At 39.3% G+C, this 13,901-nt stretch overlaps 1 protein-coding gene across 2 annotated transcripts in view; it reads left to right on the top strand.

Annotated features, from left to right (window-relative positions):
* Nucleotides 1-13,901, top strand: part of RASGRF2 (Ras protein specific guanine nucleotide releasing factor 2) — a 130,424-nt gene that overhangs the window by 42,511 nt on the left and 74,012 nt on the right. For both annotated transcript variants that reach the window (XM_065661466.1, XM_065661465.1), the window contains exons 2-3: nucleotides 3,732-3,838; nucleotides 13,639-13,786. In XM_065661466.1, coding sequence (XP_065517538.1) covers nucleotides 3,732-3,838; nucleotides 13,639-13,786 — 255 coding nt within the window. The remainder of the gene's footprint in view (nucleotides 1-3,731; nucleotides 3,839-13,638; nucleotides 13,787-13,901) is intronic.

Genomic DNA, 13,901 nt, shown 5'->3' with positions numbered 1-13,901 from the left:
TCTTATTTTGAATACAGCCATTATTGAGGCAGTTTTATAAGGATGAAGTTACAGTGTCAGCTGCTGTCAATGGTTATCCCAGCATAATCAATGTACTCTGGCACAGGACTTCTTTCACTCGGGGTCTTCATGCTGTTCCAGTTTTGTTTCTGAGGCAGAGATGCCTATCAGCTCATTCCCTAGTCTTTCCTTTTCACCCTAGGAGGAAACTCCTATTAGCAGTAGGTGCAAGTCAGAGAAGTGGTACACAACAGTATTCTTCATGCATCTTGATCCCATTGTTCTTTCCTTGACTGTGAGTCTACATAGTGCCTTCACACCCGTACAAGGTAAATGAAAATTTCCCTTTCTTTATTCACAAGCTTTACTTGGCAAGGACTCCCTGCCAAAGATGTTCTTACTATTACTGAGACTTACCATTTTGCTTGGGTGTACCTGAATACTGAAAAGACACTTTCAAATTAAATATTTTTTTTAATATCAAAATGCAGAATGTTCATTTTATCTTCTCTGAGTATGATGATTTTTGGAATAAACAATAATAAAAAAATACCCAACTGGACTACAGGCTTACTTTGAAATGTGTAGTCCAACAGACATAGTGAATAATGATGAGGGTAGTTGATGTAAATATGTCCTATAGTTCTTAAATATTTAGTGTCACCTGTTAGAGAAACTAATAGTGTGCATACAGAAAAATGGTTTTTACCCGTACTGTACTGCAGTGATAAGAAAGCTAAGCTGTTTAGCAAATTGAATGGCAGTACTAAAATTATATATGTCTATATATAAATATATATGCATATAGGCCCACTCACATACATCGTCAACTTGAAAATCTAATAATGCATCACAGATACACATCTTATTTTCTTGTAGTAAATTAGTTTTGTAAATGAGTAACATTTATTTTAAAAAGAGAATTCAAGGCTGACTTAGAGATGCTTTTTAGAGGCATGTTGTATTTTCTTTGTACTTCTCTTACTCTAGAATTGACTGCTTCTGTGTAAGTGATGTAATAGCTGACGCTGGTGCTTGAGTGCAGTATGCATCTTTGAATGGGGTGGATGGTATAGATGATTTTTAAAGTAGACTCTGAAAACAAATTCTTTTTAAAATCTAGCTGCTTTTTTTTTTTTTTTCCTCCCCCATTGGGTCCAGTCCTACTGTAGTAGCCCTCTGTTTGTTTAAATTTGTGCATTTTCTTGGTCTAAGTAAGTGTTTAGATCATGCTTACCACCAAAGTAACTGGAGACCTTTAAGTCTTTATCAAAAGACATGTGAGTTACTTCATTTTAAAAGAAAAAGGAGGGAGGACTGTAATATTGTCTCTAACTTGAATCCCTACACAACGGGATTAAATCCAGTGCTTGTCGACACTTGTGTCTTTAATCTAGTTTTGTATGTAGCAGCTTTATGAAACAGAAATAACTTGTTACATAAAATGCAGCTCTGAACAGTGTGATTTATCTTTACATACACTTTTTAAAATAGACCATTGCAGGTTATAAACAGAGTGCATTTGTGTGTAATCTTAATGCATTTCTTACTCCCCTGTAGGTTGTTTTCAACTGCACTGTATTATTATAGAAGTTTTGATCTACCACTACTGTGGAGATTCCTATGGACCTGATTAAATATTTCTTTCTATTTGTGGCATTGAGGTTTAAGTGATACGAACCACTGGAAAAGAAAAAACCCAGTTTGTTGTTTGGTTTTTGGGGTGTTTTTTGTTGTTGTTGTTTTTTAAATCCTTTTAATGATTTATTGATCCTTGTCTGTACTCCAAAGTGGTTTTGTGTCTGAAACTTAACGGATCTGAGCATGGACTTTGTATACCTGGTTAAATATGAATGGCATGTCTTCCTGTGCCTTGTTTCTGCTTTGTTGGTCTGTGGCTAATCCTGCAGTGCTTGTGGTCTTCTGTAAGAAAGGGATTTTGTATACATGTAACAATGTTTAGCAAATCAATACAATGCTCAAATGAATATCTTTATGGAATGCCATAATATGAGGAATGTGCTCACATTGCCCCGTAAGAAACCAGACGTGTGAGTGTACTCAGATGCACACAGAGGCAGATGGGTTTTGCAAATGTGAGGTCCCCAGACACAAACCTTGCTGCAAATGCAGGTGCAAAGACAGTGCTAGCGCCAGTGTGGTGAATCTGGTGCATTTGGGGTGTATTGAACCTGCTCTGTGAAACTGTGCAGCCAGCTTGTGTGCTGTTTGTGTACATCAGGCTGCCAGATGTTTCAGAAGGGGCCACTAAATGGCTGGAATAATCTTTTTATATGGATGAAATTCATTATCAGTGTTGACAATATCTGCAGCCAATTCTCTGAAGGTAAAATTTCATCTGTTCTGTTTCTGTTTATATATGTGTTCCTCCTGCCTTGGAAATGGCTTTTAATTCTGAGCTGCTATTTGCTTCATCTCCAGCATGGTGTTTCCCTCAGAAGGGCTTTTTCAGCTGAGCTGTGGGTCTGACAAGGAAAGCAGAATGTTTGTTGACATCACTTCAGGTCTCTTACTGCTGTGCACAATGGTTAATGGCATGGGAGAATGCAAATTATATACTTCACTTGCTGATTATAGCAAGTTTGGAATTCACTGTTAGACTCCAGAAAGTAATTGCTGCCACATGTGGTTATACTTGGTTCCCTGTTAACTGGGATGACGGTGAAAGAGGGTTTGAGAAGTTCTAGGTAATGGAGAAAACCGAGTGATCTGGTGCAGAGATGTTTAGGTATTAAGAGCTCCTGGATCACATTGGACCTAATAACCAGATGGTTTTATGTATAAACAGGCTGCCTGTGAAACAGCTGGCTTACTAATGGCTGCATTTAATGGAAATTACAGGTGTGCACTTAAGTAGAGTATTTTCTCACCTATTTTTATGTAAATTGGAAGAATTCTGTTTGCTACCTGGCTGTAAGTTAATACTTAAGCTATAAAATGTAAGGTTTTTAATGGCAAACTTTGTGAAATGGGTTTTAAGGGTTTTCACCTCCTTACTAGATATTGCTATTATTACTACATTCTGAAAGTAGCAAAATCTTTCTTGAAATTCTGTGTTCTATGGAAATCTGAGAAACATCTTTCAGGTAAGAAATGCCATCAAAGAATGTTGACACCTGTGTGAACAGCATTTTTAAAGGCATTGCAATGACAATTACGGGTAAGACTTCTTCAAAGAAAGGCAAAAATGTTTTGTGATTGTGATGAATGAGAACGGACACTTTCCTAGTTCTGTTGGAAAAGTGAGAAAATAAGCTAGAGCTAGCTAACATTTTGCATTTTTGTGAGGAAATGGTGGCAGTTCCAGATTTGGTATTGTATGCTGGCATTTTTCTAGAGAAAAATTTTATATGAAAAATGAAAGGGAAAAAGATCTACAGGCACCCCACTACAGTAAGAGTGTTGTAGTCAACTGTAGAAGCTGCTTAGGAAATTCTATCCTGTTGTCTTGTATATGGGAGCTTATGAACAGTAACTTATGACAAGTACCATGAAAGCTATTGCCTTGACACACAGGGGAATATGTTAAGGATATAGTTTCAAATTCAATCCATGTTTCATGGCGAAGAGCTTAAAACACATCTTCCTAGGCTGGCAATGCTTTGGGCTATGTTTAAAAAGTCAGATTTTTTCAGATTTTTTTAATTTGTTTTATATATCTATTTTATTTAAATGTGTTTCTAATTTTTTTTTCTTATTCTAATTTGCAGCATTACTTTACTGTTCTTTTTGGCCATGAAGGACAGAAGCCACTGGAGCTGCGTTGTGACGATGAAGCTGATGGAGATGAATGGGTAGAAGCTATTCACCAAGCTAGGTATGAAACCTGATTTTTAATCCTCAGTTCTATTTTATTGTCAATAAATTGATAAAAATTTGAAAATCTAAATTCAGTGTCTAGATGTCAAGAAATGTTACAGTGCATTAGATGTGTATTGTGATCAGTAGGTATGTTATAGGAAAAAAAGTCTCCTATCATTCATGCTTACATCAATGTATATTTAAGACCAGGTTGGACAGGGCTTGGAGAAACCTGGTCTAGTGGAAGGTGTCCCTGCCCATGGCAGGGGGTTGGAACTGGATGTGCTTTAAGGTCTCTTCCAACCCAAACCAAACCCTGCTACAATTACATGATTCTATGATTTTATCATTCATGAGTGGTTGTAGTCCACTTGAAATTAGTTAAGAAGACTCTTACTGAAAACAACCCCTAGGATTAGTCCTGTGTTAGAGGCAATGTTTATTATAAGAATGAAGAAAAAGTGATATGCCAAGTGAATAAATGAGTGTTTCTAAAAAACTCCATATATAGAAATAAATGTAAGAAGGAGTAGGTGTTGTGATTTAAGCCCAGCTGGCAGCTAAGCACCACACAGCCACTTGCTGTATGGAATACCCCTTTGGCTAGTTCAGATCAGGTGTCCTGTCTGTGCTCCCTCCCATCTTCTTGTGCTCCTCCTCACTGGCAGAGCATGAGATACTAAACAATCCTTGATCAGAGCAAATGCTACTGAGCAGCAACTAAACCATCAGTGTGTTATCAGCATTGTTCTCAGACAGAAGCCAAACCACAGCATTTTGACAGCTACTAGGAAGAAAATTGACTGTATCCCAGGAAACACCAGGACATGAGGTCAAATCATTATGATGATAAAGTGCAACAAATACAATTTTGACTTCAAAACAGAAGTCCTGACCAGCGATGCAGGTCTGCATGGAGAATGGGCAAGGTTTACAGTATAGTCTAAATGCAGATCATCTAACTGAGGGTTTGTGAAATGGTTTGCAGAGGCACATATCTTTGCTGAAATGCACTTTCTCCATCCTCCTCTGATAGACAGCTAATCTACAGTGCCATGGTAACACAGAAGGAACCAGGCAGTTTCTGAGTTGCTTGGGACATGAGCCGTGTAAACAGAAGTGATTTTGCTTTGTAACTAAAAATGAATGCCACCAGCTAGTAGTTTATAATTCAGAACTTGTGAAATGTGGCTAAAACTGCAGGGGTTCTGTCACCTGGGCATCCAGTCTTTGGTTCTGCATCCTCTTCTTAGCATTGGTACCTAACTGAATGGGGTCTTGTTCTTTCTTGGAAAGCACCTGCTGGGCTGTGGTATTAGGTGAACCACATTTTGCATGGTAGCCCTCTGGTAACCACATTATTTCAGATCTTGAGAAGCTGTGAGCTATCTCACCCATCTAGTAATCACACCAGGTCACCCCTGGGACTATCAGCAATGCCCTGGCAAAGGGCAGAGCCCTTCTTCCCTCCAGAGTGGAGGAGAGCAGCCCAAAACTTACTTGACAATAATTATCACCATAACAATGTGGAAGGTGGTGAAATACAGCTTTGGTGTACAACTGTCACGTTGGCGAATCCACTGGTTGACCAAGAAAGAAACTGGTTCGTGTGTGCCTGTGACAAGTGGAGACTGGAACATCCAAGGCCTAGTTACCAGTCACACTGAGTTTGCAAGGCAGTTACAGGAGAGATACATAGAGTTTGGGTACTCTATGTGTTCATGTGTGCCGGCTTAGGAACACCTGTCCATCAGTTAATGTGGGATCCACAGCGCATGTGTGTGCACGGTGTGGGTGTGTGAGGGAGCTGAAGTAACATGGGTCCAGGGCTGGTTACTGGGGTATACTAGGTGTCTTAGACCAGTTACTGGATCCACAGTGTGCTCGGAAGAAGGGGGATGCATGCGTATCTCTGAATGATGGGGACTGAGTGCCAGCAACTAGAGAGGGTCTAGGGGCACTGGAGTACATCCAGGACCAGTTCCTGAACCAGTGGACAGGCTGCATGGATAAGATATTTTCTGGGGTCACCTATACTGTATTGTGTCTATTTTTCCACTAACATACCTTCATTCCCCTCTCTGATCAGTCTGAGGTGGGAACAGGATGAGGCTGCTGGTATGTCTGTGCCCAACTGAGTGCTGAATGTTTCTGTCTGTGTCGATCCCCTCATCCAGCTGTGTTTGTATGAACATGTATGTTCATTTGTATTGGAATTACATGGCCAGGCTCACTTCTGGCTCAACATAGGTATAGGGAGTGGTGGCAGCCTCACCTCTGTCAACCTATCAGCTCTGGCAACCGCTACTACTTTGTTCTGTGGATCCATCTAGATGTTATTTGGAAGGCAGATAGGAGATTGCTTTGCCCATGTTTTGAGCGCTACTCAGATTCTCTCTCCCCCATTCCCAGTCAACTGGAAACTACAAAATTATGGTTTTATTATAGCACCAAGCCTCAGGTAATACAGTTTCTCCAACAGCAAATTAATAGCACAGCATTTCCTCTGAGCTTCCAGGCAGGTCTGGGCTACTATACTGAGCTTACAACTGCCTGTAAAATACTTTGTAAAATACACCCTGCATTAGCAAGCAAAGCATGCTAACAGATCTGAGAGCAAGCCTTTTTTGTTTTTGTTTTTCTTTTTTAAATTACCGGTTGGAAGGCAGTAGCTCATCATACAGTTTAAACACTGACCTAGCTGAAAGAAGCACCCCCCCTCAACATAGCACTCATGCTCTTCCATGTCCCACCCATCCGCTTACCTCTCCCCTGTGCATGAACACAGGTGTGTTGCATGGACTGTCACTGAGCAGACCCAGAAGAATTGAGATGATTAATACTAAGCAGGCAAAAAATAAAACATAATTCCCTTTGGTGGACACCAGTTTCCCAATTAAGTTCACACTTGTGCCTGCATGAGAGAAAGGCTGGTAAAGGTGTGGGAATGAATGGCTGACTTACGAGAAGGACAGCTGCTTCCTTCAGCAGCAACGTGGAGTTATGCAGGACTGCAGCTCACATGAAACTGCAGCCTGAAGCACTTCATTTAAGACTTCCCAATAAGCTAAAGTAGAAATGGGTGAGAAATTTGATGAGTACTGCATCCATATTAAAACAAAAAAGCATAGAAGATTTTGAGTTAAATGCAAAAAAAGAAAAAACACAAGCCCATAGAAGAATTTGTAGGAGTAGGTGAAACGTCTACCCAGTGTATTGTGAGTGAAATGGATCTTTTCATAGGAGGTCAAGTTCTGGAACAAGGCCCAGAACAGGACTTCCACATGCAGTCAGTGACAGAAATGAATTAGAATTTGCCAGGAATAAGTCCTTCAGCCCAGAAACATAACTTAGAAGAAGCAAACCTTACTCTGCCACCCTGGACATTACTGAGAACTCAAAACACTGAGAATTCAAATAAAAATTAAAGATATGAAAAGTAGGTATGGATGTGGCACTCAATAATATTGAAATCTACTGCACCTCCCATTGAGAGCTCAGAAGCCAAACAGTCTCTCTCAAATGAGGACAGAGCACTGCAGAAAGGAACGTAAGCAATGTAGCATGTAGCTGCAGCATGCAAAAGCATGTCAGCTCTCAACCGTGTGCACAGGACCCTGCAAAATGACAAGCAGTCGCATCCCACCCCCAGTGAAATCTTCCAAGAAACAATGGACACTGCACAGCAGGAAATCCTTTAGGTACCATCTGCATCCAAACAAAGTGCCTGTTTGTCTAGAGTGGGACATGGGGTGCGGTGAGATTGTGTTATTTTTTTCAACAGTCTGTTCATGACTTGCAAAATAAATAAAACATGGAAGAGATTTTGATGGCTGCAAACATATACTTGGCAAAAAAGTAATGAAAAACAATCCAAAATTGTATTTTGTGTATGTCAATCTAAGAAAAAAAGGGGGGGAGGGGAGGTGTGTGTGGAAGGAAAAAGAAAAAAGTCTTGACGTCTTTGTCTCAGCTGAAATGTGGATTACCGTGGCTCGTCCTGAGGATAAGACACTCCAGAAAGCAATTAAATAATTCCATCTCTTGGACACCACCATGTTCACAAAGAACAGGATGTTTACAGTCCTGTTTTCAATTTAAGAGTAGGGGGAATGCTCCCAGTATCTTCTAGAATTTCTACCTGAGACACCTGAGATACTACCAAAAAAAAAAGTATCTTCAGAAGGCTACACAAAATGTAAGATAGCAATTCAAAACATTGGTCAGAATATCTTGGGTGAGCATCAAATGAATAGTGACAGTGAAGAAGTTGCAAAGCTTGTCCCATTTGTCAAAAATAAGGACAAACTCAAGGAAAAAATTCTAAATCATGATGCAGGCAAAATTTAATCACTGAAGCAGATCTGTTCTATTTTGTTTGATTAATTTGGAAAGAAAAATCTGATGCAATAGTCTAAAACTATTATTTTAACTTCTTTGTTCAGTATAGCTGGTAACTGTACTGGATGTTCTTGTCTCCACCTGTGACAGGCACAAACACACATTCACAAATGAGTTTCTTAGTCAATCACCCAACCTCATGATCTTCTCAGTGGCTGGGTTGGATCTCCTGTGTCCTCCAGTCATCAAATCACAGAGTCTCTGATGATCCAACCTAAACATAATACATTTCCTAACACCAGGCTTCCCAGCAACTAATCCTGCTCTCCAGCTAGCCAGGCATGACAGAGTCTGGTGATCACACACTGATACATGCGCCCAAACTATAAGCACACACTCCCACCTCTCCAATGAGTAACTGGCACTGCAGACACAGAGGGACATATGTCCCAGTTCTAGTTGCTGGCACTTTTAGCTCCATGGATTATATATGGAGTCCCCTCACCAAGCAAAGTAATTAGAAATGAAGTTTAATGAGAAGGGAGATTGCTGATCAAGTGCAGAGCATGGCCAGGCAAGTGTTTTGGTCAAACTGGTTACATGTGACCCTTTTTCCACTTTTATTCCCTTACCTCTGTGTTTTTCCAAGCTTCCTCCTCCTCAAACCTTCTTCATCCCTCCTCTTTCCTGCGTTTGATTTTTAAACATCCTTTGATCCTTAAACATCCCATAACAAGCCTTGCACAATCCCAAAATGCTTTTCCCTGGATTATTTTTCACACCTGTAGTATTTTTCACACCCCTATAATTGGTCAGTCTTCTCAGCCTGAAAGATGATGTGGGGAGCCTTCCCACTGGCTCATCTTAATGGGTTTGACCATATCTCCTGTGCATTTGTACTGCGCATCATAGAAATCTGTTTTTCCACCTAGAAAGGCTTTGTGCTGGAGCAGGCATCTCAGTGCTGCTACAGAGGGCTCTTTAAGTTCCTCAGTGGGGCTTGTAGGTCTTGGCAGACAGCTTTAAATAAAACAGACATGAAACTTCAAAAGGAGTGATTATACTGGTATTACAGCTGTGCAGAAGGTTGGTGTGGTGGCTGTTTTCTAAGGGAACATTTGAAATCCCACCCATCACACTTTCTGGAGACAGTAGCTACAAGTTCATGTCAGCTCTCTGGAGTCTCAGCTTGCCCTGCAAGGAGTGTCCTTTCTGTTGTATTTAGTGTGCATTTCATGGCTGCTGTTGAACTTGTGTCTTGGTTTTGTGTAATGGGAAAAGGTGCCTTTCTGCTCCAGTTTGTTTGTAGATTAATTCCAGGTTTTCCGAGATAAAGGAGTGCAAGGACAATTGGAACTCCTGGTTTTAGTATGAGTTGTGAGTCTGATGAGTAACACATTGGCTAGTGAGATATGTTCTCATGATTGTCTCATTTTTACACAAGAGGGTAGCATTCCCCTCCCCACACACCCAAGCTCGTAGAGTAAGCCATTCCCTAGCTGACAAGGTTTGAGTGCATGAAACCTCCTATGGTTGTTGGGCCACCCTTCAAAAATAATCTTTATTACAGTTTGTACTTCCCTTTCTCAACTAAATGGATATTGTAGTAAAAATCATTTGGGGTACGTACTTGTTGAGCTCCCCCATTCATCACACAGCCGTATACCCACCTACCCACCCTCTAAGTCCTGGTTGCTGTAGCTGTTCACCAGCCCAAGTGCAATTTCCCACCAGTTTGACTGGAAATCAGCAGACAACCTCTTTTATAGCCTTTCTAAACAGTTGTCCATGCATGTCTGAAAACCCATCTTAATTTTGTATTTTCTGATAAACCTCATCTTTGTAATCCTCACAGGCATAGGTGTCCTTTGATTTCCCTCCTGTACAGGAGTTAACTGAAGTTAATATTTCCTGTGTACAGGTCACCTTGGTTAGAGTCATGGGGGTGGATTGTGTAAGCTATATTGCAACTTTGACCGTTTCCATCCCTAGTGTGGCTGTTCATATGCCATTAAACTTTAAAACCTCCTTTGTTAAGGAGTCCTTTAGTTGCCTGAATATGATTTGCATGGGCAGATGTAGGCCATTTCTTTTGCCTTCCAGATCCCCACAGCCATATCGCATGGCTTTTATAAAGAGTTGATTAGGTTGTCCATTTTGCATTTCAGAAGGATGATTTGATATGACCAATGCCTGATTTTTGCAGCTGCCTTCAGTACAATTAGCATAGAGTGATCCAATGAACCATAACTCTGGCCTGAATTTGGTACAAAAATCAATTGTATTTGCTGATAGCACTACTGTAACCTTTATCTTGGTCTGCTACCACAACAAGGAGATTCTAATAATGAGGCATTGTTAAACTTTCACACATTTTTCTCTATTTTCTGAACATGTTGGCTCTCACAGGGCATAAATGATGCATCATTTCTCTCAGGACTTGTTCAATTCTTCCTGTCTCTAGGTAGTGGTAGGTAGTGGTCAAGCAGAGCTTAAGGTCCTTGAAATATCTTGTCCAGGACTCCTTTGAGTCCTATCTCTACAGATTATAGTAGGAAATAGGTATAGCCTCAGCTTTCAGGATGCTCTTTCTTGTGGGCCTTACTAGATATTATTATAAATTTTTAGCACATTCTCTCAATGAAATGTTAATGCCTTTCATAGAAAGCTGTGGTTCACAGCAGTTGCTTCTTTCTATTAAACGATATCCGAGCCAGAGAACTAGATCTAGGTTGGCTGCTTACAAGTCGTATGATTTTTTCATCTTCCTTTGGCATTTGAACACTTTGGTACACTTTTCTTTAACAAAGGAGTTTGTATGCATGTGTAAGCAAGTCAGTATTGAAATCCGGCACTCTTAAAAGTGTCCTGACACTATGCTGGATATCCAGGTTAGCACTTTGGGCATGATGATCTTTAACTCATGCATACAGAGAGATGGCTGAAAAGGGCTGTTGGAAGCACGTGATGTTTATTCCATAATCTTAGGATTTTCCTTTCCCAGAACAAGTAGCACTTTCGAGAAAGAAAATGAATAGCCTATTCTAAGATAGTGTAGGTGTACATAGGCTTTTCTAATTAACTCCTCTTTGTACTGCTCATTATGGCAGTGGAGAAAATGTTTGGTTTCTAGGCAGAGATTGACATTTTAGACAGCCAAAGCCACTAACTAGGCAAAATACTTTGCGTACATCTCGAAAGTACAAAACCTTTTCGGTCTTCCCATGGCAGAGTTCATATTCCCTAGTAAAGCAAGACTGTGGAAATCTAGCTTAATGCATTTAAAGAAACTGAAAAACCTAGATGAAGTTTCATCCCCTAAAGGAGGAAAATAAAAATAAAAAAAGTGAAAGAAAAACATCATATATAATAGTACCTCGAGTCTTAACGTCAGCTCTGACTGCAGCTGCTGTTCACCCTTTGTGATTCTGTGCCGTACTAATTTCCTGCATCTTGAATAAAAGCAAAGCCAAATCTGTCAAATTCTGTATTGGAAATATTGGGTAGCAAAAGTTTAAGAAAATTTTGAAAATAACAAACAAGAAAAAGTGGTCGCCTATCTACTTCTGGATAAAACTATGCTTTATATTCAATGTAAATCAAGATGGTGGTGCAGGCACTAAGAAATGCATTTTCTTACATATGTTACGTATATTTTTGTCTTCGTTAACATCTCTCATTGTAAAGCAACCAGTGTTGTATATCTAACCCTGACATTTTTTTTATCATGTACAAATATCCCTTAGGGTAGAAAGAAATTATGTACTGTGGTTTCTGAAAAAAACAGGATTCTTGAGAAACAAAAAAGATTATTATCAAACAATTTTAAAGAACTAAATCTCACATATTATTACTGTTTATTGCACAGTTAAGATACATGGATTACTAAATGACAGATTTTTTATGTGTGTTGTTTAACTTGTTGGAAGAGATGCTGTGAGCTTTTGTTTTGTCATTTATTGTTTACTGTTGCAGTAGTCAAAATATAACAATAAATGCAATAGAATTAGATTCACTTCTTTTCATAATCTATTCAAGGAGGAAAAACTTTTGCTTTATGACAGCTGTGGGAAATTATTCTATTCTTAAAAAAAACTAAGCTTGTTTTCGAGGTTAATTGTTGAATTTAACAGCTGCACTCAATATTGGCACCCTCTGGTATATAACTGCACTAATACTGATTGAATTGGAAGTAAATATATATATGAAAAATTATTAACTCTGGAGGATGTTCATAATTACATTTTTAACAGCCTCGCAGTATTTAACAGCAAGTGTTAATTGTTTCATGAATGCTGTAAGAAGTAGAAAGAAATTTAAGAAGAAAAGATGTGCAATCCAGAAATTCCTTTTGTTAAATCCTTTGCTAATTGAACAGTGGAAGAAGATATGATAGTCAGCATTTTTAATGATAGATCATAAAAGAGAAAGAGATCCCTTATCAAAGATTTAGGGCTTTGTTCTGTTGTGGTTTGTGCAGGTTGGCCTATATCTTGTGAAATTATTCAACTCTCAAGGGAGTAAGCTTCCTGAAACCCACGTAAAGAGGCAGTCTGTGTCTGTAAATCTTGCTGAATAAAGGCCAGCAAACAAACATGTAGTTTCTGCACATTTAAATTATCTGTGTGAGAGGGGCTGAATAACATGGAAGAGCAGTTTGATGAAGAAGTTGCATAGGAAGAAACTGATTCCTCCTTTACCTGAAGATGTGAACAGTACCTCCAGTATGATGCTTATCACTACTCTGATTGTGATATCTAATTGCATTAGGGATACCATAACTTTTCAGGAAAATACAAATCAATGGCATTTTGCTGCCCAAGAGCTAAAAGAAACACCTGATACCATAGTTCCTGTTACTAATTAGAATAAATGCATTTATTTGAGTAATCTCAAACTGGGCTAAACAATAAAATAGGTGTTAGCAAACTTAAGTAACAGTTATTCAGGCTGGATGTGGTTCTTTCTGAGCAAACTGATCTAGCTGGAGATGTGCCCACTCATTGTAGGAGGGTTGAACTAGGTGATCTTTGAAGGTCCCTTCCAATCCTAAGTGTTCTATGATTCTGTGATGGGAATTCTTCCATAAAGAGAGAGAATTAGAAATAGTTCTGATGAATTGCCTCCCAAAAGGATGTGGGAGGGAGGAAAACAGCCCTTAACATAAAAATTAATAGAATTAATAGAATTCTTGGGATTAGCCTGAGGATTAGAAACTAATAAAAAAGATTGGTGCAATTGTCTTGCTTTTAGTAACTGGGTACTGTGAAACTGGGTACACCACTGTCTGTAAAGGATATTGGACACTGTAAGTTTGAAGGATTTATGACCAAGCTATTAATTTTATATTAAGACAAAGAAATACAGTTTTGCAGTTTTGTCATTGGTGCAATGTTTATTCTGACAATATCTCGTAAGGGGATATGGAAGACAATATTCGCCTATTTTTACTAATGTATATGTTTTTCCTTTTAGTTATTCAGATATTCTGATTGAAAGGGAGGTGTTAATGCAGAAGTACATTCATCTTGTCCAGATTGTAGAGACTGAAAAGATTGCAGCTAATCAGCTTCGACATCAGCTTGAAGATCAAGACACAGAAATTGAAAGACTTAAATCTGAGGTATGTGCCACAGCCATCGAGCAGTCCCTGAGAAGCTGTGGCTGCCCCATCCCTAGAAGTGTTCAAGACCAGGTTGGCTGGGGCTTGGAGCAACCTGGTCTAGTGAAAGGTGTCT

The sequence above is a fragment of the Lathamus discolor genome, chromosome Z (assembly GCF_037157495.1).
Source record: "Lathamus discolor isolate bLatDis1 chromosome Z, bLatDis1.hap1, whole genome shotgun sequence".
In the NCBI taxonomy this organism is placed as follows: domain Eukaryota; kingdom Metazoa; phylum Chordata; class Aves; order Psittaciformes; family Psittacidae; genus Lathamus; species Lathamus discolor.
Note: the sequence above shows the minus strand (reverse complement) of the source record. Positions and strands in the feature narration are given on the sequence as shown.